Source organism: Nannobrachium achirus (genome assembly GCF_963921795.1).
Source record: "Nannobrachium achirus genome assembly, chromosome: 14".
Taxonomy (NCBI): Eukaryota; Metazoa; Chordata; class Actinopteri; order Myctophiformes; family Myctophidae; genus Nannobrachium; species Nannobrachium achirus.
This window is the reverse complement of record NC_137821.1, coordinates 7,580,773-7,602,342: the sequence shown is the minus strand read 5'-3', so window position 1 is coordinate 7,602,342 and position 21,570 is coordinate 7,580,773. Positions and strand designations below refer to the sequence as shown.

Genomic DNA, 21,570 nt, shown 5'->3' with positions numbered 1-21,570 from the left:
GAGAAAACAATGCTGCACATTAAGTTAATCATCTGGGGACGCTCCCGCGGTGCGAGGCGTTGTGTGCTTGTAGATCGGCTATTTTCACTATTTTAAATCCTTTTCAAAATGATAGACACAAAACAATTGGTTTTGGACAAAGAAGGTTTCCAATCCAACAAGGATATATTGAATATCAATATTGACTTTTGTGTAATGCAGACACTTGGTAGAGACACTGTTCTAGTCAGCATCAGGTTAATGGGGTCAACAGTCTGTGAAGACAACTTTACTCCTCCACAATCTTCAGATGCTACAGCGAGTCTGCAATTCCAACTGGGAAAAAAAATAAAGGAAAATAAATCTGCGCAGGAAGCCGTCATCCGTTTGCCATTTCATTTCATGCAAGTGGCTAAATATGTATTTTGAGATACTTTTTAGATACTTACAATAAGCCCATTCCCAAAGGTAATTAAAATTGCTAAAACAATAGAAAGAAGTAAATGAAAACATCTCAAAACTCATCTTTACTTTAATTACAATCTAAAATATGAACCCTTGTTTAAAATAATACATAAAGTAGTCCTTCAAGTCTATTTTCGCCACGCGACACCGTGGTACGGCGGAGTATAACTGGTGCTTAATGATGAAGAGGAGCGGTAACGACCTCCTCAGCCCCCTTAGGAACCTCATCCGGTCTCATCTCCAGGATATTGGATAAGAGAGCGATGAGGAGATAAACTCACAGCAGCATTCCACCGGAACTACCTCCTCCCTTATCGTCACGGTCGGGCAGAAACCTCGTATTTCCGTGTTTCAAATTTGTATGTTTTTTTTTTTCTGCATGTTTTTTTTTTCGCAAAGTAAAGCCCTGCTTCATCATACAAGGCCGTCGCACAAAGGTAGTGAAAACAGCAGATCTACAAGCAGTGTGGTTGTAGATCTGCTGTTTTCACTAGTTTAGTACATTTTATAGATGATAAATACAAAACGAACGGTTTTGGACATACAGGGTTTTCACCTGACAACGACGTTATATTATTCCTCCCCTCATTTCCTGTGTTAACATGGACCCGCTGATATGCTTAATATCTAATAAACCAGGGTGACAACCGTAACGTCTCGTCCTTGTCCATATGAATCTCACTCATAAGTGACTCTTTAACTCACTTTAGCATTTGAAAAAAGGAGCACTTCACCAATTTTCGATTTATCTTTGTATCGTTGTCATTATGTAAAAAGAAAAAAAAACATGTTACTTTTCAGCATTATAATTCAAAAGTAGCAGATCTACAAGCTAAAGAGGAGTTGCTTCCCACAGCATTTTGAGCTTGCAGATCTGCTACTTTTGATACTTTCGTGTGACGCTGTACGTGTGATCAAGTTGGACATTCAATTATGATCGCGAAATTGTACAGTATGTTTAACTCACCCACCGCTATTTTTAAGACCCTTCTAATGGTCCACACCGCCAGGATTTTGCCTACCTTTAACGTGGGCGCGTGCGCGAATCCATTGCGCGATGGTTCACCGATTGCATTCACAATACGATCCAGGCACGGTAAGCAACAAAACACTACAGCCTTCCATCGCTCAAAGCGAAACCTACTGAGCGCCACGCTGGTGTTGCACAACATTGAACCGGATGACATTTCGGCAGACAGGATACAGGCGTCGTTGTCCCGCCCCCCCATTTCCGTTCTGGAACATCCAGATCCGTTTTTTGTGAATAGGGCCAGTCCATAGAGCGCTATGGACGGCGAATCGGCGATCATACTTTTTTGTTTTATAGTTATTAAAGCTAATTGAGAACTCGTCATATTCGTTATAAGCAGAGTGGACCCATAAATATAGCTCGTCAAACTCGTCCTATGCAGTGGGTGAGTTAACCCCCATACCAACGCCAACTTTCAAACATGGCAGCCATGTTTGTTTACATGTGAAGAAAACATAATGGCTGCTATCTCATGAATGCCTGAACGGATTTCCAAGCAGATTTCTTTTTGTTTGAAAGCTGTGAACAGCGTGCACACACGTGGTGCATGATCTAGGCATGGGCTTGCATGATCCGTGCACATGGAAGTCCATAGACCATATTCACACCGCGGCCATCTTGGATCACATGACTTCCTGGAGTAGCAGCCTGCATTACAAACCATTGTGAGCAATGGAGCGATGGTCCCAAAATATGAGTTCTCTGTTCAACCAATTTCTTTTTACCAAATTGACAAATGGGCAGATGACAACATCAACATCCCCAAAAGGATTAAATAGAAGGGTACATCCACAATATTCATGGTAGTTAGGTTGCAACCTTACTGTGTAAAAAGACTTGCTATCTGTGCAGTGCTTGCTCCACTATCATATTAACTATTTGTTGTTAGATTGTTTCTGATTAATATGCAAAAATCACAATACAGTAATATTAACTATATGATGGCAGAGCAAGCTCTAGTCTGCATACTGTAACAAGTCTTTGTACAGAGTAACACTGCAAACTAACTACCATGAATATTGTGGATATACCCTTCTATTAAATCCTTTTGGGGATGTTGATGTTGTCATCTGCCTATTTGTCAATTTGGTAAAAAGAAATTGGTTGAACAGAACTCATATTTTGGGACCATCGCTCCATTGTTCACAATGGTTTGTAATGCAGGCTGCAATCCCAGGAAGTCATGTGATCCAAGACGGCCGTGGTGTGAATATGGTCTATGGAGACTGGGGGCATCCTGGAACTTCAAAGAGATTAAAAAAAAAAAATCACAGGTGGTGTGGGCAAAAATACACATTTTAACAATAACGACGACACACATCATCATCTCCAGCAATCATCTGTTTTTTTTAATTATGTGCTGAGTTTACAGAGTCCTCCAAATGTACAACTTGTGACATTTACAACAAACACTTAAAGTCTATAGTATTTTCATGTTTTTTATGCAGTTACTTGTGGATTATACATCTTTGTTTTTGGACGTGTCTTTAGAAGGGTACAAATGTCCATAAATAACCATTCATACCTGACAAAAGAGCCGGTGGTGGTGGAACCGGGTTGGATGTACTGTGAGGGTAGCTCTGCTCCATAGCGTTAGGAGGAGTTCTCATTGTGTCGTCTGTAGTAAAACAATAACAACGTTTTTGCTCCTCACCAAAACAAAGACGGCTTTAGGGAGTTGAAAGCCTACCATCCTTAGTGGGAACACTCTTGAACTAGCCTGGCGTTGCTCATACTAATTCCTCACTGCGTGTTCGGATATTAGTCTGGACTCGGGAGCAGAATTTTCATTTCCAAGGGGTGGTTTAAAAAAATGTTAAGTTGACTTGCTCTTAATTGCTCCCTCTGAACTTCAAAGGGCTTGTGAGCTGCTGTAATTGATTGAGCCATACAAGTGTCAATAGCTCGTTAGTCACTGAAAGCATCAAAGACTAGGATATGTTTGATGTCTGTAATGAGAGTGGAGGGGGGGAATGTGTTTGAATACACACAGACTCGCCTGATTGGCTGAATGGTTTTGAACCAGGCCACCACCCACCACGTGCCCCAAGCCTACAGCCCTGATTGGCTCGCCCTTTCTGAGGGCTGGTGGAAAAAGCATATTTAATGTGAAGGGCCAGACTACACAACACCACCACTACCAACAGGGGGTGGTGTTGTGCAGTCTGGTTTATTAACCAGGCTACCCTTGGGCCCCCCACCTCACGTCTAAAATACACTTTTTAGCCAGAAAATATCTGGCCAATGTAATTTTCCACTGACAAGATCTGTAGAGGGCTGGTGTGGAGTAGCTAAAAATGTCTGGTGAAATATGTTCTTTTCTGGACAAAAAGTGTACTTTAGATGTGAGGTGGGGGGGCTCTGAGAGTGTTCCGACTAAGGAAAGCAGGCTTCTACCACTTTTTTGTGGTCACATGTTCAGATACTGGATTCTGATTGGCTTAAAACGGTGATAAATCAGTCAACAACCTTGAGTTGGCTCATGGACCCCGCCCACTGTTGTGTTGCAGTCGTATAACTAAATAACCTTGCAAGTTACAAATGTGTTTTCTTTCATTTCGTTTGGCACTCGGCTTCGCCTTGTGCCACAACCCTGAAACAGTGGTAAATCAGCCAACCTCTCATGGTAAATGGCTTACTTTCAACATCTTAGAAGAGTCTTTGTTTTGGTGAGTAGCGAAAGTGTATTTTAAATGTTTTACTACAGACGAGAGGCTGAGCAGCCTGGGATCGACGGTGACATAGCGTTACGGAGAACTCTTTCTAACGTTGTGGACCAGAGCTACATTGTGAGCATGTACAGTAAAGAAGGGTGCTAAGTACGGTACGCAACATGCCGAGATGGCGTGCACGTTGTCGAAGATTTTCCAAGAAGAACCAAGAACTACATCAGTGGTTTCCAACCCTTTTCATATCAAGGTCCATTATTATTTATTGGGCATCGGAGCCACAGAACCACCGTTTGATGAGATTTATCCTCTCAGAACCAAAACGTAGAACATCTTGCTATAGTTCTTTTCCCAGAATTCCATGCTGTGTTGATGTGTTAAGAGAGATGACAGGCAAGCGTTGATCAAAATAATTCTTCTACGTTCTCTGATTGTGTGGACTTCTTGTACATTAAGTAATGCAGGTGTTTAGCAATGATTTAACTCTTGAGAGCGTAAAATTCCATTTGGTTTCAATTGACGCTCTCTAAAGTTGAAGATCTATAACCCACTGAGCAATAGTCGTCTATTAGACGTTGGTCTAAAATAGAGGTATAGATTTGAACGTTTTTTAGACGTCTAAGCTTAGACTAGACGTTGATTAGACGCTATTTCAACGGCTATATATAGACGCGGTCTATTTATATACGTCTATTAGACGTCTAAAATATAGACTGTCTATATATAGACGCGGTCTATTTATATACGTCTATTAGACGTCTAAAATATAGACTGTCTATATATAGACGCCTATTAGACGTCTAATCAACGTCTAGTCTAACTTTCAAATCTAGACGTATATTAGACGTATTTTAGACGTATATTAGACGTCTAATAGCCCGAAAAATGTTTAGGGGGAAGTGTCCATTTGGTTAGCAACTCTCCATCCCCTCAAGGACCACGGGTGGTCCCCGGACCACTGGTTGAAAACCACCGAACTACGTCACACATTTAAAGTCATACCGTGTAACTAAAGTTATCTGTGATATAATCTTTCACTTTAACTGTATATATACATATATCTTTTTTCTTATTTTTTTTTACAACTTTTCTGAACAATATTTGTAGTCATGAGTTGTCTGCCCGGTAACAGGAAGAGTGGGCACTATGCTAAAGTGGGCACCTCCATGTGAAATGGTCTATTCTCCCCAAAATACATTAAAACAAATAAATACATTGGAAAATGGTCAGTAATTGTAAAGTATACATGATTAGAACATGCTTGAACATTAGCCAAGTTAAAGGCCCAATTCTTCAACAATTGCAACAACAATTGCTGTAAAACCCATTTATCCAATGTTGTAGCTTCAATGCGTTTTGTTTCCGAACTGCATTCTGGGAATCGCAGTTTTAACGGACCGGGACCATAGACCAGACCAGAGGTGTCGCCAAAAAAATAAAAAAAGAAGAAAGACTACTAAAATGAACGTTACACAGTATGACCTTTTTAAAGTGGCTAATCGTCATCTAGGCGACTTTGCAACGGTACAAAGACAGTGACAGAGTGTTGTCTGGTGCCTGCATCTTATCATAAGCTGACTCCGCCAGATGGTGGCAGCAGTGCGTACCGCCCTAATTTACCATCTGAACCTGCTCGGGGAGAGTTGATAACACTCGTGAAGTCCCAAACCGGACGAATCAGCGAAAGCTACGGTCGGGCTCTGAGCGGCTTTGAGCCAATAGAGTCTGACTGCAGACCACGTGGAAACCCAGGAGGCGGATTCTGGGTGTAAAGTCATGCAGACAGGCCAATATGAGTGGTTGGAGTCGGCACTCCCAGACTGTGATAGACAGACGGCCCCATCCAATCACCTGCTAAAGAACTTGAAAAAAACGGATATGCTCGGGTCTGCCCGAGCATATCCAGATGGTAACAGTAGGGCGGTATATGCAGTATACGCACTACTGCCACCATCTGGCGCAGTCAGGTTAATCTTATCAGCCATTCTCACAAAACGATGCGCTAACGCTGCAGCGCACGCAAAGCCCTAGTTGACCGCCGTCGCCTCCCCCACCCCGTCCTCCTCACGGTCTACCCTGCCCCCCCTCCCCCACCATGTATTAAAACACAACACGCACACACAGGCGCGGTCGGCCGGCTTCGCTGAACGATCTCGACTAACAGCGTGTTCGCTTACAAAGTTCATACGTTGACTCCCAACGTCGAGCCAGAGGAGAAGAAGACAATAAATAAATAAACGTTGCTTTTTGAGCGTTTCTGCGAACCACGAGGACGCGAGAGGCGTCGTACCCGAGGGCGGAGCTTGGCCGAGCAAGTGCCGACCTCTCCGAGTTACACATGCCACGTCATAATAAATAATACTCTCTCTGCTATGATCGTAAAACAATCGACGTAACGATTACGTCTAAGTTTTTGGGGTAAAAACAAACAAACAACACATTCTACATACAAGTATCTTGCGATTTTGCTGACACCTCTACACGCCACGGGCGTTTTTCCTCTCGTCGAACCAGCGAGGTTGCCGTGACGACAACAACGAACGCTCGAAGACGGGAAACAATGTGTGCGTCGTTGCCTTGAGAGCGGAATAATTTAAACATCAGGTTAAAATCTAAAAGAGTCGACACCAGAAAGGCAAAGTGTTAAAAAAAAATACAAAATAAAAACGAAACAAAACAAAAGACATACCTTCGAAGAGGCGGTAGGTGTGTTTTTGGTAATGTGAACATGAACACGGACACATCTTCAACAGGACTAAAACATGCACGTTGTTCAAAGTCGACATGAGAACCTGAGACGATTAACAGTCTAAGTCCATATTTGAATTTTTTTGAATATATCCACGAGTTTCCAACGCCCCATAGTGCATTGCACAGACGCTGTACCGAGCTTCCGGCGCCACAGCCGAGTGTGATTTACAAGCTCACAACGGGTTGCATCTGCGACGCGATGTGAGCTTGTATGTCTGCTGTTAAACCGGAAGTGTGGTCCAAACAGGTCCAAATAATCTCCAGTAAACTCCCGCGGAAACAGGTGGATATATTTTTGGATTTACCAGACTGTAAACCACAAACTAGTCATTTATAATCTGTTACATTGTTAATGCACTCCCACCTCATTGTGTTCAATTGTCTGTTTTAATGCTATCTGCTCCCTTTGTCTGCTGAATATTGCTTGTATGGACTTAAACTGTTGTTCCACAAACTGCTGGAGATATACTGTTTTTCCACTTTCCATAAGTATTATGTCTTATAATTCATAATAAAACAAAATGAGGGGGGAGTGCATTAAGAATTTAACAGATTAAAAACTTCTAGTTTGTGGTTTACAGTCTGGTAATTTTAAAATATGGAATTTTAAAATATGGACTGTAGACTGTTTTTCATCTCAGGTACTCTAAGATATTCAAGCTACATGGGGACACAATTGGTCACATTGTGATGAATGGCTGTGTGTTTCTTTTTTTTTGTATTTATTTATCATTATTAATATTATTATTATTACATTTTTAAATAATAAAAAAAGAAGACAAAACAAAAAAAAAATCTGCACACACAACAAGATTGTTTTGTTTTTGTACATTTTCTTCAATTTTCTTTTTTACTGGCGGGCGATTCGGTCGGTGGCGTCCTCATCATCATCCTCATCATCATCATCATCATCATCATCACAGCTATGGTCATTAAAAAGAGTGTCGTCTCATCTTTATCTATTGCGGTTGACGTTTCGTCTACGGTGCCTTCTGTTTGTCATAGAGATGCTTGTAGCGGGGGATGGGGGTGGGGGAGGGGGGCATGCAGAGGATTTGGGGAGGGTATAGTGGGGTACATCGGCGGGGTCGGTTGGGTGGTGGTGGTTTTGGGAAGGTTGTGAGGGCTATGAACAGGATTGGTGGTTAATGACTTTTTCGGGGGTTGCCGGGATATTAGTCTCGCGAGGCCAGACTGTTTTTGGGCAAATGCTCCCGGCATACAGTCTGGCAAACGGAAATAGAAACGATGAGTGCGAGATAGAGCGGATGTGACGCAACCGCTCCCTTGGTGCAGTAGCAATAACATGTCCTACTGGAAGCGTTAAGTCTCCTTTCAATATTTCTGGGGGCGTTATTTCGTCTTTCTCTGGTGTTATTGGTGTTACCTCCATGATGTTTTCAAACGTTTTCTTAAACTATACACCCATAACAAGAATATGCTGCTCAAATGACTTTGTCTGAACTTTTGTGTGTCTGTTACGTTTCCAATGGGACTACAGTTCCGTGTAGCAGTGGCTACTTCCGATACTCGCCGTTTGGGAGCTGCCGTTCCAGACTCTATATAGCATCCGGAGATTGTGGAAGAGTTGTCTGGCTACGCGAGACTACCGGGATATTAGCACAGCAGTAATGGGAAATCACATTCGTTTCAGTGAACGAATGATTTCAGTGAACGAATCATTTCATTCACGTTTGATCCACTCAATCGATTCGTTCCAAGTTCACCGTTCATAGGGGTTAAAGCCCCAAAACAATCCCAAGACCGAAATTTATTTTCAGACCATGTCCCTATATGTGACTTTAGAAAAAAAAGTCCCCAGGACTGATAACTTTAACCCCTGAGCCTTCATAGCGCGATCGTCCCGAGGAAAACACTATCGCGGGAGCGTTTTTTTATTACGTCCCGCACCTCCCATCCTGTGTGCCGAGGGCTATTAGGGGGGAGGGGACGAAAGCATGGACGACACATTTCAGAGATTTGAGCGGATCGTTCACGAGTCTTGCTAATGATTCGATCCAGAATGCTGAATGAACGACAGCAGGGATTTGTGGTAGGGATGGGACGATAAGCGATACTATCGTTTATCGTGATAAAAAAAACACTTGCGATAATCGTATCGTGGAGATTTAATTTATCGTGAAATCGTGCACTCGGATCAATTCACCTTTTCAACCCCCTAAAACGTACTTATAATATATGTACTTGATAGTCTTTTTTTCAATCTACCAAATCTCTTTGCCAAAAAAAATAGCCGATCTACAAGCTCACAACACGTCGCAAACGCGACGCGCTGTGAGCTGCTGAACATCGGGTATGGGCAGGGGTAAGGGGTGGTGATTATGGAGCATGGGAGGGGTACACGGGTGGTGCTTTTGGCAGGTGTAGTTGGGGGGGACAGGGGGGACAGGGGGGAAGGTGCGCCGCCGCTTGGGGGCTCGAAGAAGAAGAGGAGAACAGGAGGACGGGACCAAAAAAAGCGACCGTCCACCCCTCGGGGGGCCAGCTGGCAGTTGAAGTGGGTGGTGGTGGGTGGGTGTGATACCTTGGCACATGACGATGGTGTGTGGGCACAGAGGGTGGTGGTGCAGGCATATGGGGAGGTGGAGGTGGAGGTGGGTCAGAGTCATTTAGCTTTGGGCGGTGGTGAGCCGCTGCTCCGTCAGCGAGGCCTGGTGCGACACCGTCTTGTTGTCGTGCGCTCGCAGCTTGGACACCACCTCCATGAAGGACAGGCCCTGGACCTCCTTACTGAGAGGCTCTGAGGAGAAGGACACAGCACAGAGAGAGACCTGTTAGTTGTACTGGACCTCCTTGCTCAGAGGCTCTGAGGAGAAGGACACAGCACAGAGAGAGACCTGTTAGTTGTACTGGACCTCCTTGCTCAGAGGCTCTGAGGAGAAGGACACAGCACAGAGAGAGACCTGTTAGTTGTACTGGACCTCCTTGCTCAGAGGCTCTGAGGAGAAGGACACAGCACAGAGAGAGACCTGTTAGTTGTACTGGACCTCCTTGCTCAGAGGCTCTGAGGAGAGGAGGAGAGAATTGGTTGAATTTAAGGGTTAGGGATGATAACCTAATCTGCAGTGAAATAGATAAATGATGGTATTTACAATATGATCCATGCTCAGCCCTGCATCAAAGAAAAAAGCACTGGATTGGTTTAAATATGTGGACTCAACAAAAAAACACAGTGATGTCATTACGTGCGCATCCCGCATCAAAACCTCATTCAAGTCGCCCAGGGACTCATTCATGTCATGGTCCTGGGGTCCCGGGGATGCGCCTCCATTGGAGTCCATGTTAAAATAATTTACCAGGTCGCGGTAAAAGAAAAACACACACAGACACCACCATTGTTCATGGGTGAAAGCATCCTACTTTACCCTACGTTAACACAAATAAAATCCACGTAGAAAGTCTTAAACAGGCGATAGAAACGTCAATGTTTTGATTCCACCGACGTCCGACGCCATTTCGCGTGCCCGAATTCATTAGGGGCACATGTTTTAGTAGTTTTAGTAGTTCTAAGTTCAAACATTAGCCAAATTGTAAAATAAAATATAAGAAATAGGCAAACATTTTGAAAATAGCCGATCTACAAGCTCACAGCACTCGAAAACATTGTATTGAGGACTCATAAAACTTTTCTGGGACCCATTTGAATGACCACCTGTGGGTCCCGGGACCCATTACATTGAAAACCTAGTAACATCACTGGTGTCTACATGACAAGAAAGAGACACAGATGTCTACTGTCTACACATTGAGGCCACTGGTTTGAGGGGCACAAGGCAACGGTGGCCATGGTTGTTACTGTAGTAGTCAGGGGATGTATGCGTATTCATAGAGTTACAGCATGTCTCACCTGATCCCATGAGTGAACAGATGAGGATTAGAGGTCTTCGGACCTGCCCGAGATCCGAAATTACCCACGATCCGACCCGCCCCGAGCCGGGTAACGGGGCCATTTCCGAGCATTTACCACGGGGCGGGCCGGGGCCGTCTGCCCCGGTTCCCGGGTATCTGAATTCTGCTCGGGTATCGGATCTAATTTTTCTAATAACAAGCGGGGCCGTTCGGATCGGATCCATCATGTCTCGGGGCTGCTCGGGTAACGGTTCTCAAATTCCAAATGATAGACAGGGCCATATGGGTCCGGGTCCATTTCCCCCGGGTCCTTTTGGGTTCGGGTAGTTCAAATTGGACCCGTGAAGACCTCTAATGAGGATCTTAGAGTTACAGAATGTCTCACCTGATCCCATGAGTGAACAGATGAGGATCATAGAGTTGTACTTGATCTCCGGTGCGCTCCTCTCGTCTGACAGCAGTTTGTGCAGCACTGGGACCAGACTGGAGCCCACAAAGTCCTTCTCTGCTGCCACTGCAACACAGGAGCCCATATGAGTATCAATACATCACAAGAAAACGTGAGCACAAGAGACACAACTGCTAGTAATCGATAAGAGTTTAATCACTAACGAAAATAAAGTATAATTGCAGCTCTGGAAATGCAGCCAAACATCATCGTTAGAAATGACCCCACAAAAAGTGCTTCTCAGCCTGCAAGTGGACTCCTATCACCGTGGGTCCTTAAAACCCATTTAGGCCTAGAATTATTGCATGCTTTAATTATTGAAAAATAGCAGCTCTACAAGCTTGTATATCTGCTATTTTTGAAAAAGTTCTGAAAATGTGTGCAAATCTTTGAATATAATGTATTTTTTAAAGCGAACGTTTGTAACTCAAATTTTGCTTCTGGGGGGCCCCTGGAACTAGATATGTTCAGAGGCGGGTCCGTTGCCAAATAAATATCAGTTTGGGGTCCTTCACATGAAAAGGTTTGAGAACCACTGACATAGTAGTCTCTCAAGAGCAGACCAACTGAGCTCCAGTTAAGTGAAAAGGACCATTTCTTTGACGACGGCTAGCCAGATTGCTGAAATAGAAACATAGGTTTTTCAAAAAACCTTAGAAGGAGTCAAAAGACACTTATAGAATCGGGCCTAAATTTTTCACAAAATAGCAGATCTACAAGCTCGCAGCGCGGCACTCGGTGCCGCGCTGTGAGCTTGTATATCTGCTATTTTTCAATCGTTAAAGCATAAAATAATGATACACAATAATGTGTACCCGTTCTAAATGGGTCTTTAGCCTGACTCTCAGCCTGAACGTTCCATTTGGTTTCACTTCATTATTCAGCCTCCAAAGTGCTGCCATTGCAGCTGCTTTACGAGGTGACGGCCGCTGCCGCATATCAGGAACGATCTGCCAAAAAAACTCTGGCAGGTCTGCTGCTGCTGCCTGCTCTTATTTCTTTAAAAAAGCACAACTAAAGACCTTTCTCTTTGTCGCTGCCTTTGATCGAGTTCCTTTTTAGTCCGATAAAATTAAGGCAGAGGTTGGACAAAATTGTATTATTTAGTTTTTCAACTGATTCTGTTAGGAAATTAGGTCTACTAGCCAGGATAAAAAATCTACCATGATCTGCTCACTGCAAATACCCACAGTGGCCAAATCAAGTTGGGCTCCCATCGACTTTCTATACAGGAGGAAAATACCCAGAAAAACACTTTTTTTCCTGGGTATTTAAGTAGGACGTGAGGGGTCTAACTAGGGGTTTGTCATGATGCTGAATCCATTGCAAGCATTTGTTTTGCAGAAAAAAACATTCATTGGCCCCAGAAAACGCCAACAAAAGATGATTTCTTTGATGACTCGTCACTTTTCATCACTAAACCATCATTTTCTGGGGCCATTTTTAGCCCAAGGAATGTGTTTTGTGCAAAACAAATGCTCGCAATGGATTCCGCATCATGACAAACCCCTAGTTAGACCCCTCACATCGTACTTAAAGCTGATATTTTTTCTGGGTATTTTCCTCCTGTATAGAAAGTCGATGGGAGCCCAACTTGATTTGGCCACTGTGGGTATTTGCAGTGAGCAGATCGTGGTAGATTTTTTTATCCTGGCTAGTAGACCTAATTTCCTAACAGAATCAGTTGGAAAACTAAATAATACAATGTTGTCCAACCTGACTGTATTTTTTTCCCTAGATTTACTAGACTATTCTATTTCTCTTCCCCATAGTAATTGTATCTGTTCATTTGACACTCTTTTGTTTCATGCATCCTGTGATTGTGTTTTAGTTTGCTTGATGCTCAGCGTAAAGCACATAGAATTGCCGTGTTGTTGAAATGTGTTATACAAATACAACTGGCCTTGCCTTGCCGAAGAGGGAGTCCTCAGAATAGAGGGTTGCACATGCATAAAGTGAATGTCAAATGGAGTGGCAAAGTGAGTTTAACGCGATTTAACCCATTTAGGCCTAAAATGATTGAATGCTTTAACCAGTGAAGAATAGCAGATATACAAGCTCACAGCGCGGCACCGAGTGCCGCGCTGCGAGCTTGTAGATCTGCTATTAGTTGTGAAAATGTGTGCAAATCTTTGGATATATGTATATTCAAAGCGAACGTTTGTAACTCAAATTTTGCTTCTGGGTGGTCCCTGGAACTAGATATTTTGAAATGGGGGTCCGTGGCCAAATAAATATCATTTTGGGGGTCCTTCACATGAAAAGGTTTGAGAACCACTGACATAGTAGTCTCTCAAGAACAGACTAACTGAGCTCCAGTTAAGTGAAAAGGACCTTTTCTTTGACGATGGCCGGCCAGATTGCTGACATAGAAACGTAGGTTTTTTCCAAAAGTCTCAGAAGGATTCAAAAGACACTTATAGAATCGGGTCAAAATTCTAATTTTCACGATTTTTCAAAAATAGCAGATCTACAAGCTTGCAGCGCGGCACTCGGTGCCGCGCCATGAGCTTGTATATCTGCTATTTTTCAATAGTTAAAGCATAAAATATTGCGTCATAATGTGTTCAGGCCTAAATGGGTTAATGCAACCTAATAGGACTTTTCTGTGTGGATGTATGGGCTGTCAAGGCCAGAAAGTCGTTTTTTTGCCACTCAGTAGGCGTTCCCGCATAACTTCCGGATGGATATGATGATGATGATGTCACGTGCATGCCCTCAATTTGATAAGTCACAGAATCTGGTGTAATAACGGAGCCGAAGTCTGACGTCATTTAATGTTCGGAAAATAAACAAATGATCTCGGTGGTTTGACTCATATGGATGTGAAGAATCAACCGACGGCGAGAAACCCCTAACGTTTCTGCTGTCGAATTTGGGACGTTTTGGCCAAAAACGCGACCGCGGTTTTCCCGGTGAACCTAAGCGCAATGGTGGGGGCCGATGGGCAAGGAGGGTCGCGAGCTTATGAGAAACAACTAAAATAAGACCTTAAAACCTGGCGAAAACAGTTGCGTGCATTAACGCAAGATGACGATAAAGGAAATCATTAAATGGAAAACATTCAATTAACTTCTGAAAAGCCTACTAAGCCTTAAAACCTGGCAAAAATAGTTGTGTGCATTAGCACAAGATTAGATGAGGATAAAGGAAATCATTAAATGGAAAACATTAAATTAACTTCTGAAAATGCTTCTAAGCCTACACTAACCACCTCTGTGAAGTCTTACCACACGTGACTAATTGTGGTTGTAAACAATAACACAGACAATATAAATCCTTATTAGTATAGTAGTGGGAAGAAGGGGTTATCAATCATCATGGCCCCAAATAACTTTTAAATATCTTACAATTGGCGACGAGTCTCTTACGAAATTGGCAAGAGTTCCTCTCAATACATAAAGCTATATAACCTCTCCATCATCTGCAATAGTCAGTGGTGTGTTCCCCACACTCCCGCACCCCCACCGTTGCGCTCAGGTTCACCGGGAAAACCACAGTCGCGCCAGAAACAGACTGTATCAAATATGAGTGACTGACTATCATAAACCATACAGAGCTACACCTCCCCGACAATATTGCAGACACGGTTTGTTTATTTTTGGACCACGATTCTCATATGAGACGATTTTAACCCATTTAGGCCAAATAGCAGATATACAAGCTCACAGCGCGGCACCGAGTGCCGCGCTGCGAGCTTGTAGATCTGCTATTTTTGAAAAAGTCGTGAAAATGTGTGCAAATCTTTGAATATATGTATTTTCAAAGCAAACGTTTGTAACTCAAATTTTGCTTCTGGGTGGTCCCTGGAACTAGATATTTTGAAATGGGGGTCCGTGGCCAAATAAATATCATTTTGGGGGTCCTTCACATGAAAAGGTTTGAGAACCACTGTCATAGTAGTCTCTCAAGAACAGACTAAAGGTCTTTGCACACTGCTGCGTTTTTCGGGCCAAATATCGGAGTGATTTTCAGAGTGCGAGAATAAAAAAATCAACCTCACGTTATGTCAATCACGTTTGCACACTGCCGCCGGTTTCGTATTTATTTTCGGACCAGGTTTGATTTTTTCCGATTTTCGCAGCTGTTGCACTGAGTCCCTTGCTCTCTCTCCCTTTCTTCTCTCTCTCCCTGGCCTACAGCTTTCGGATTTCCAAAACACAACGAAAACACGCAGTGCAGTGTGCAACCACCTTAACTCAGCTCCAGTCAAGTGAAAAGGACCTTTTCTTTGACGATGGCTGGCCAGATTGCTGACAATAGAAACATAGGGTTTTTCCAAAAATCTTAGAAGGATTCAAAAGACACTTATAGAATCGGGTCAAAATTCTAATTTTCACGATTTTTCAAAAATAGCAGATCTACAAGCTCGCAGCGCGGCACTCGGTGCCGCGCTGCGAGCTTGTATATCTGATATTTTTTTATATTTAAAGCATAAAATATTGCGTCATAATGTGTTCAGGCCTAAATGGGTTAAGATGACCCAACATTATTCTCCATAGAGAGATTTCGGGAACCAGAGGATGAACGAGTGAAGTCAGGGCTTGGCTACTCTATTGAACACTGAGTTACAATGTCCTATTTCAGCAGAACTGTGGGTTTTTTGAACAGCAAGAACGTGCAATCTAGCTAAAAAAAATGTAATTAAACTATGATTAATCTTAATTAACAAATGACTAAGTTTCATTAGCCAGGTCCACCTGGGACCTCAGAGTCAGAGAGTGGTACTTATGTGTCATATTCTCATATTATTGGATGAAAGCTGCCTCTGGGCTGGCTGTCATCTGCAGCTGGAGATTCACAAATGTCATTACCAGTAGTGTAAAGTAGCCAAGTACATTGACTTAAGTACTGTACTTGAGTACAATTTTGAAGTATTTTTCTTTTTTTACTTTACTTGAGTATTTCCAATCTTCAGTACTTAGCCAAATAGCCAATCTACAAGCTCAAAATGTGTCGCATCACTACACATTGTGAGCTTGTGGATCTGCTATTTTTCAAAAGATTTCATACATTTGAAAACTTGTAATGGTCAGCAGAAAACAATATATATATATATATATACATGCTCTAAACATGCTCTGAGCAGCTTCGTGAAGCTCTCCACGTGTTCGATGAGGAGGCCAGGAAGTTAGGCCTGAAGATAAGCTGGCCAAAAACCGAGCTTATGCACGTAGGCAACGGACCTGACCCACCACCACTCCTCTTTGACGGCACCCCTGTCCACTTTGTCCCCACTTTTAAATATCTTGGATCATCATTGTCTAACACCGGCGACCTCAAACCTGAGATCGACCGGCGCCGTGCCCTAGCGTCCTCTGTAATGCAGTCCCTATGGAGACCGTTGTGGAGACACCGGCACATCTCGCGTGAGACAAAGCTCAGGGTCTATAATGAATCGGTCATCTCCGTCCTGCTGTACGGCTCTGAAACCTGGCCGCTGAACAACACCCTGGCGGCCAGGCTGGACAGATTCGACACCAGGGCCCTTAGGAGAATCGAAGGCATCTACTGGAGCCAGCATGTCACGAACCGGACTTTAAGGGACCAAACCCAACAGCCCCCAGCATCTCGTCTCGCAGCAATGCGGCGAGTGCGCTGGTACGGCCACATCATCCGCTCGCCCCTGGAACACCCAACAAGCACCATCCAGGCTTTTAATCCCCAGCTAGCCGGATGGAAAAGACCCAGAGGTGCCCCCCGCACCCGCTGGCTGGATGTAGTTGCCCAGGACCTTAGGGCCTGTAATGTGACCCTGGCACAAGCCCAACACCTTGCCCACGATAGACCCAAATGGAGAAACCTGGTTGCCACAGTTGGCTCTACGCGCCTTGAAGTGCAAGAGGACTAAGTAAGTACATGCTCTAAACGGGTGTGGTGGTGTTGAAGGTGTTCTCACCCAGGTCCAGAGCAGCGATCAGACCCAGAGCCACCAGAGCCTCGTTCTGCATGATCATGTGTTCACTGGTCGCCATGGTTACCAGGTGCTTGACCCCGCCTCCCTGGATCACCGTCCTGACAACATCCTGTATAAAACGCACACACACGCGCACACACATATACACACAATTTAGGTATTTAGCAGACGCTTTTAATCCAAAGCGACATACAATAAGCAGTTAATACATCAATATAATAAGCAAGATAATATGTCAGTACATCAACGACAATATAACAATGCATAGGAATATCAATCTAGAAAAAAACAATAACATGGTTAGACCACACACCTAATCAGTAAAAAACGTTTCTAAAACCTAAAAGAAAATGCTATCTAGTGTATCTAGTGCTGCGTGGCTGTGTGTGTGGCAGTGTGAACACAGCATGAAGTGTCTGATACCCCCTCCTCCCCCCAGTAAAAGGATTGTTGACTGATGCATCAGTCTGGGTGACTAACAGGGTGCTCAGTGGTTAGGATCAGTGACTTACTGTAACAGAGTGCTAGACCATTAGTGTGGGTGACTAAAGGCCTTTGCACACAGGGTCCAATTTTCCGCACAAGCTAAAACAAATAATTACAAAAGCGGACAAGACACATGGTGTCTCGATGACCTCATGCGCACCGCGTTCGAATTTGGCATTCTGACAGTATTGTCCATTCTTTCCGCTATGAAAATCAGACCCTGTGCGCGATAACCTTGGGGTCCGCTCACTATCCCGACAGGCCGCTGTTCCGACTAGCATCGGCAGGTTAGTTACTCGTCACAGTTACTGAGGTTAGGTTTAGGGTTGGGGGTAGAGTTAGGGTTAGTTTTAGTGTCGGAATACCGTCCCGTCGGCACACTGATGCGGACCCCATAACCTTAGCGTAGCCAGAGAAAAGCCTGGTCACAATATGAGGCAGAGAGTGGGACTTGGATTCTGACAACTCTTTGATGTCTCCCAGTGCCCACGACGCCTTTGACGTGTTGTACAGTAAGCATGTACAGTAAGTGTACGGGGCACCCGCGGCTGAGGAGAAACACTCTGGTTCCCAAAATGCAACAGGAGACCATGTGACCGGGAAGTACTAGCCTGATTCCAGCCCATAGACCCGCCCACTCTCAGAGTGGACTGTTTCTCTGGTCTAGAATTGTGTTCATAATAAGTGATTTCTGGAGCCGAAATGACGGCTCCTCCAATTAGCGCTGGGGGTGGGGGTGGGTTTAACAAATAACCAATCCGTGCGTCAAAGTCCCTCCCCTCCAGAAATCGCTCAAACAGGGCACAATGTCAGACTCAAGTTTCAGCTGAGTCAGGCTAGGGAAGTACGGTTCCCTCATAGATTACGAAATAAATCCACTTTTGTTTCCCGAGTTTGTATTGGTACCACCGCTGTGCCAACCCAGAGTTTCCCGAGTTTGGGCCGTTTTTGAAGAAAAAAAATTTTTTTTTTCAATTTTTTTTTTCAAAAATGTTTTTTGGACCTCCAGAAATGTATTAGGCATGATCGCGATCGCGAAATTGCATGTTTAACCCCCATACCAACCCATTCTTTCAAACATGGCAGCCATGTTTGTTTACATCTGAAGAAAACATAATGGCTGATAAATCATGAATGCCTGAACGGATTTCCAAGCGGATTTTTTTGTTTGAAAGCTGTGAACAGTGGGCACACACGTGGTGCATCATCTAGGCATGGGCGTGCACGATCCGTGCACTATAAATGACATGGAAGTCTATGGAGACCATGGCATCGCGGGACATTGAAGAGAAAAAATCATGGCACCAAACACGATTGTAATTTTTCAGTGAAAGATAATATTCTTGCAAAAAAATCCAGGACATACTTTTACTCTGAGCCTCCGAAATAAGGTAAAATCAATACGATTTTGGGCACTTAGGGATTCTTGGTCGCGTCGTGGGCATCCGATGTGTTAAAGAGCAGCTGGGTGAGGCCAAAAACATATTTTTTACACTTTCTGTACACTTTTGTGAAAAGAAGCTTCCTCTAAGTATATAGTCATCATAATACTTGATGATTATGTTGTAGGGGAGAAAAGAAATCACAGCAAAATTTCTTTAAGATTTAGAAGACATGTTTAACCCGAACGGGTACACTATATTGTGTATCATTATGTTATGCTTTAACTATTGAAAAATAGCAGATATACAACACTATATTGTGTATCATTGTGTTATGCTTTAACTATTGAAAAATAGCAGATATACAAGCTCACAGCACGGCACCGAGTGCAGCGCTGCGAGCTTGTAGATCTGCTATTTTTGAAAAATCGTGAAAATTAGAATTTTTACCCGATTCTATAAGTGTCTTCTGAATCCTTCTAAGATTTTTTGAAAAACCTATGTTTCTACGTCAGCAATCTGGCCAGCCATCCTCAAAGAAAAGGTCCTTTTCACTTAACTGGAGATCAGTTAGTGTGTTCTTGAGAGACTACTATATCAATGGTTCTCAAACCTTTTCATGTGAAGGACCCCCGAAATGATATTTATTTGGCCACGGACCCCCATCTCCAAATATTTAGTTCCAGGGACCCCCCAGAAGCAAAATCTTAGTTACAAACGTTCGCTTTGAAAATACATGTATTCAAAGATTTGCACACATTTTCACGACTTTTATCAAAAATATCAGATCTACAAGCTCGCAGCGCGGCACTCGGTGCCGCGCTGTGAGCTTGTATATCTGCTATTTTTTCACTGGTTAAAGCATTCAATAACTCTAGGTCCTAAATGGGTTAGAACTAGGGGTGTAACGATATAGTAACTGTATCGAAATATCGTTTTTAACTTAAAAAACCGAAGTATATCGAAATGAAAACAGCTAAAATCGAATCGTATCGTTTTATTTTGTATCGTATCGAATCGGCAGTGCAAAGAATCGATTGTATCGAAACTACCTGCTTGTGCATTGTATTTAACGCATTTAGCATTTTTTTAAAGAAAAAATTAAAACAAGTGGTTTAATTACTTTTCCTTTCCATACTCTATGGGTAAATGTGTGTAATCTCTGGGTTCATGTCAAGGTGCAGGTTTGTCATTATACAATGTCCATGTATTTGGCAGATAATCACTGTGTTTACTTATTAATATCCATAATAATATATGTTTCCCTTAAAAACCTGCACTATCCACACCTTTCACACAGATTTAATTGCTTTGCTAAATAGTTACTATATCGATTTTAAATCATTGAATCGAATCGCATTGTATCGCTATGAATGAACCAATATCGACCATGTATCGTATCGTTAACCATGTATCGTGATATGTATCGAATCGCTATTAACTCATTGAGTGCCTATCCCGAATTAGTTCGGGATATATTATCGTATCACAGAGTGCCTATCCCGAACAAGTTCGGGATATAAAAAAAAAAAAAAAAAAAATCTTTTTTTTTTGATTTTTTTTTTTTTTGAATTCTTTTTTTTTTTTTTTGGACCCCATCAAATCTGGTGAACATGATTTCAATCGCGATTTTGCATGTTCCACCCCCATACAACCCCATCTAACATACAGGGCAGCCATTTTTGGTTACATTACATGTAAAACATAAGGGCGATTATCTCAAGAATGCCTGAACGGATTTCCAATCGGATTTTTTTGTTTGAAAGCTGTGAACAAACTGCACAAATCCACTCCAATGCAATCCAGGATTGCATTGGATTTTTCAGAGCTCATTCTTCTCTGTTTTTTTCCCATGCATGAGGTGTGCAAGGTTTAATCATGGCTAAGTTGACGAAAATAAGGCTTCTAAAATGCTTGGTAGCCAATAGCTAACTTCAAGCTAACTTCATCCTCTTCCTGTACATGCAGTCATGCACAAAGGAAAGTGTTCAGGCAAGTCATGGCTGCAGGGCTTCTGCATATACCAGCATATCTCTATGGGATTTTCTCTGGCCACTGGGCGCCCTCTAGTGGTGAAAGGGGTGGCACTAAATGAGTTAAAATGTATCGTTACACCCCTAGTTAGAACAGGTCATAACGGGTTGACAGAGTGTCAGACAGTCAGACCTTGGACTTGCTGTGTCGGATGAGAGCAGACAGCAGTCTGTTAGACTCTCCCATCACCCCGGCGTGGTCCTTGGCTTCACACCACTCCACCAGCCTCTCCACCAGCTTCCCCTTGGTCCCCAGCTGGTCTGCCGCCTCCGCTGAGACACACAAACATTTAAATGTTACAGAAATGTATTTCACACATGCTTGGCCCTCTGAAAGCAGCCGATCCCCTTCTTTCCTTGATCAGGGGCCACTTGATCATCTCAAAAGCGCGGAAAAACTTGGCCAAGTGGGTGGGGTGTGTGCATTTTTAGGTTTTCAAAGTGGGTGACGGTGCCGTGACGGCAGTCCAGGGGTGCCGCGAGATAATTTGATAATATTTGGAATTTATTTGGACACTTGAAAATAATATTTAGTATCAT

The 21,570-nt window shown here is 43.2% G+C and overlaps 1 protein-coding gene across 1 annotated transcript in view; it reads right to left on the bottom strand.

The window, feature by feature from the left end:
• Positions 1–6,323: 6,323 nt before the first annotated feature.
• rap1gds1 (RAP1, GTP-GDP dissociation stimulator 1) overlaps positions 6,324–21,570 on the bottom strand; it is an 82,346-nt gene continuing 67,099 nt past the window's right edge. Inside the window, exons 12-15 of the mRNA XM_080741261.1 lie at positions 21,164–21,303; positions 17,112–17,238; positions 11,150–11,278; positions 6,324–9,655 (exon numbers count right to left, since the gene is read on the bottom strand). Of these exons, the coding sequence (XP_080597387.1) occupies positions 9,525–9,655; positions 11,150–11,278; positions 17,112–17,238; positions 21,164–21,303 (527 nt within the window). The 3' untranslated portion in view covers positions 6,324–9,524. The remainder of the gene's footprint in view (positions 9,656–11,149; positions 11,279–17,111; positions 17,239–21,163; positions 21,304–21,570) is intronic.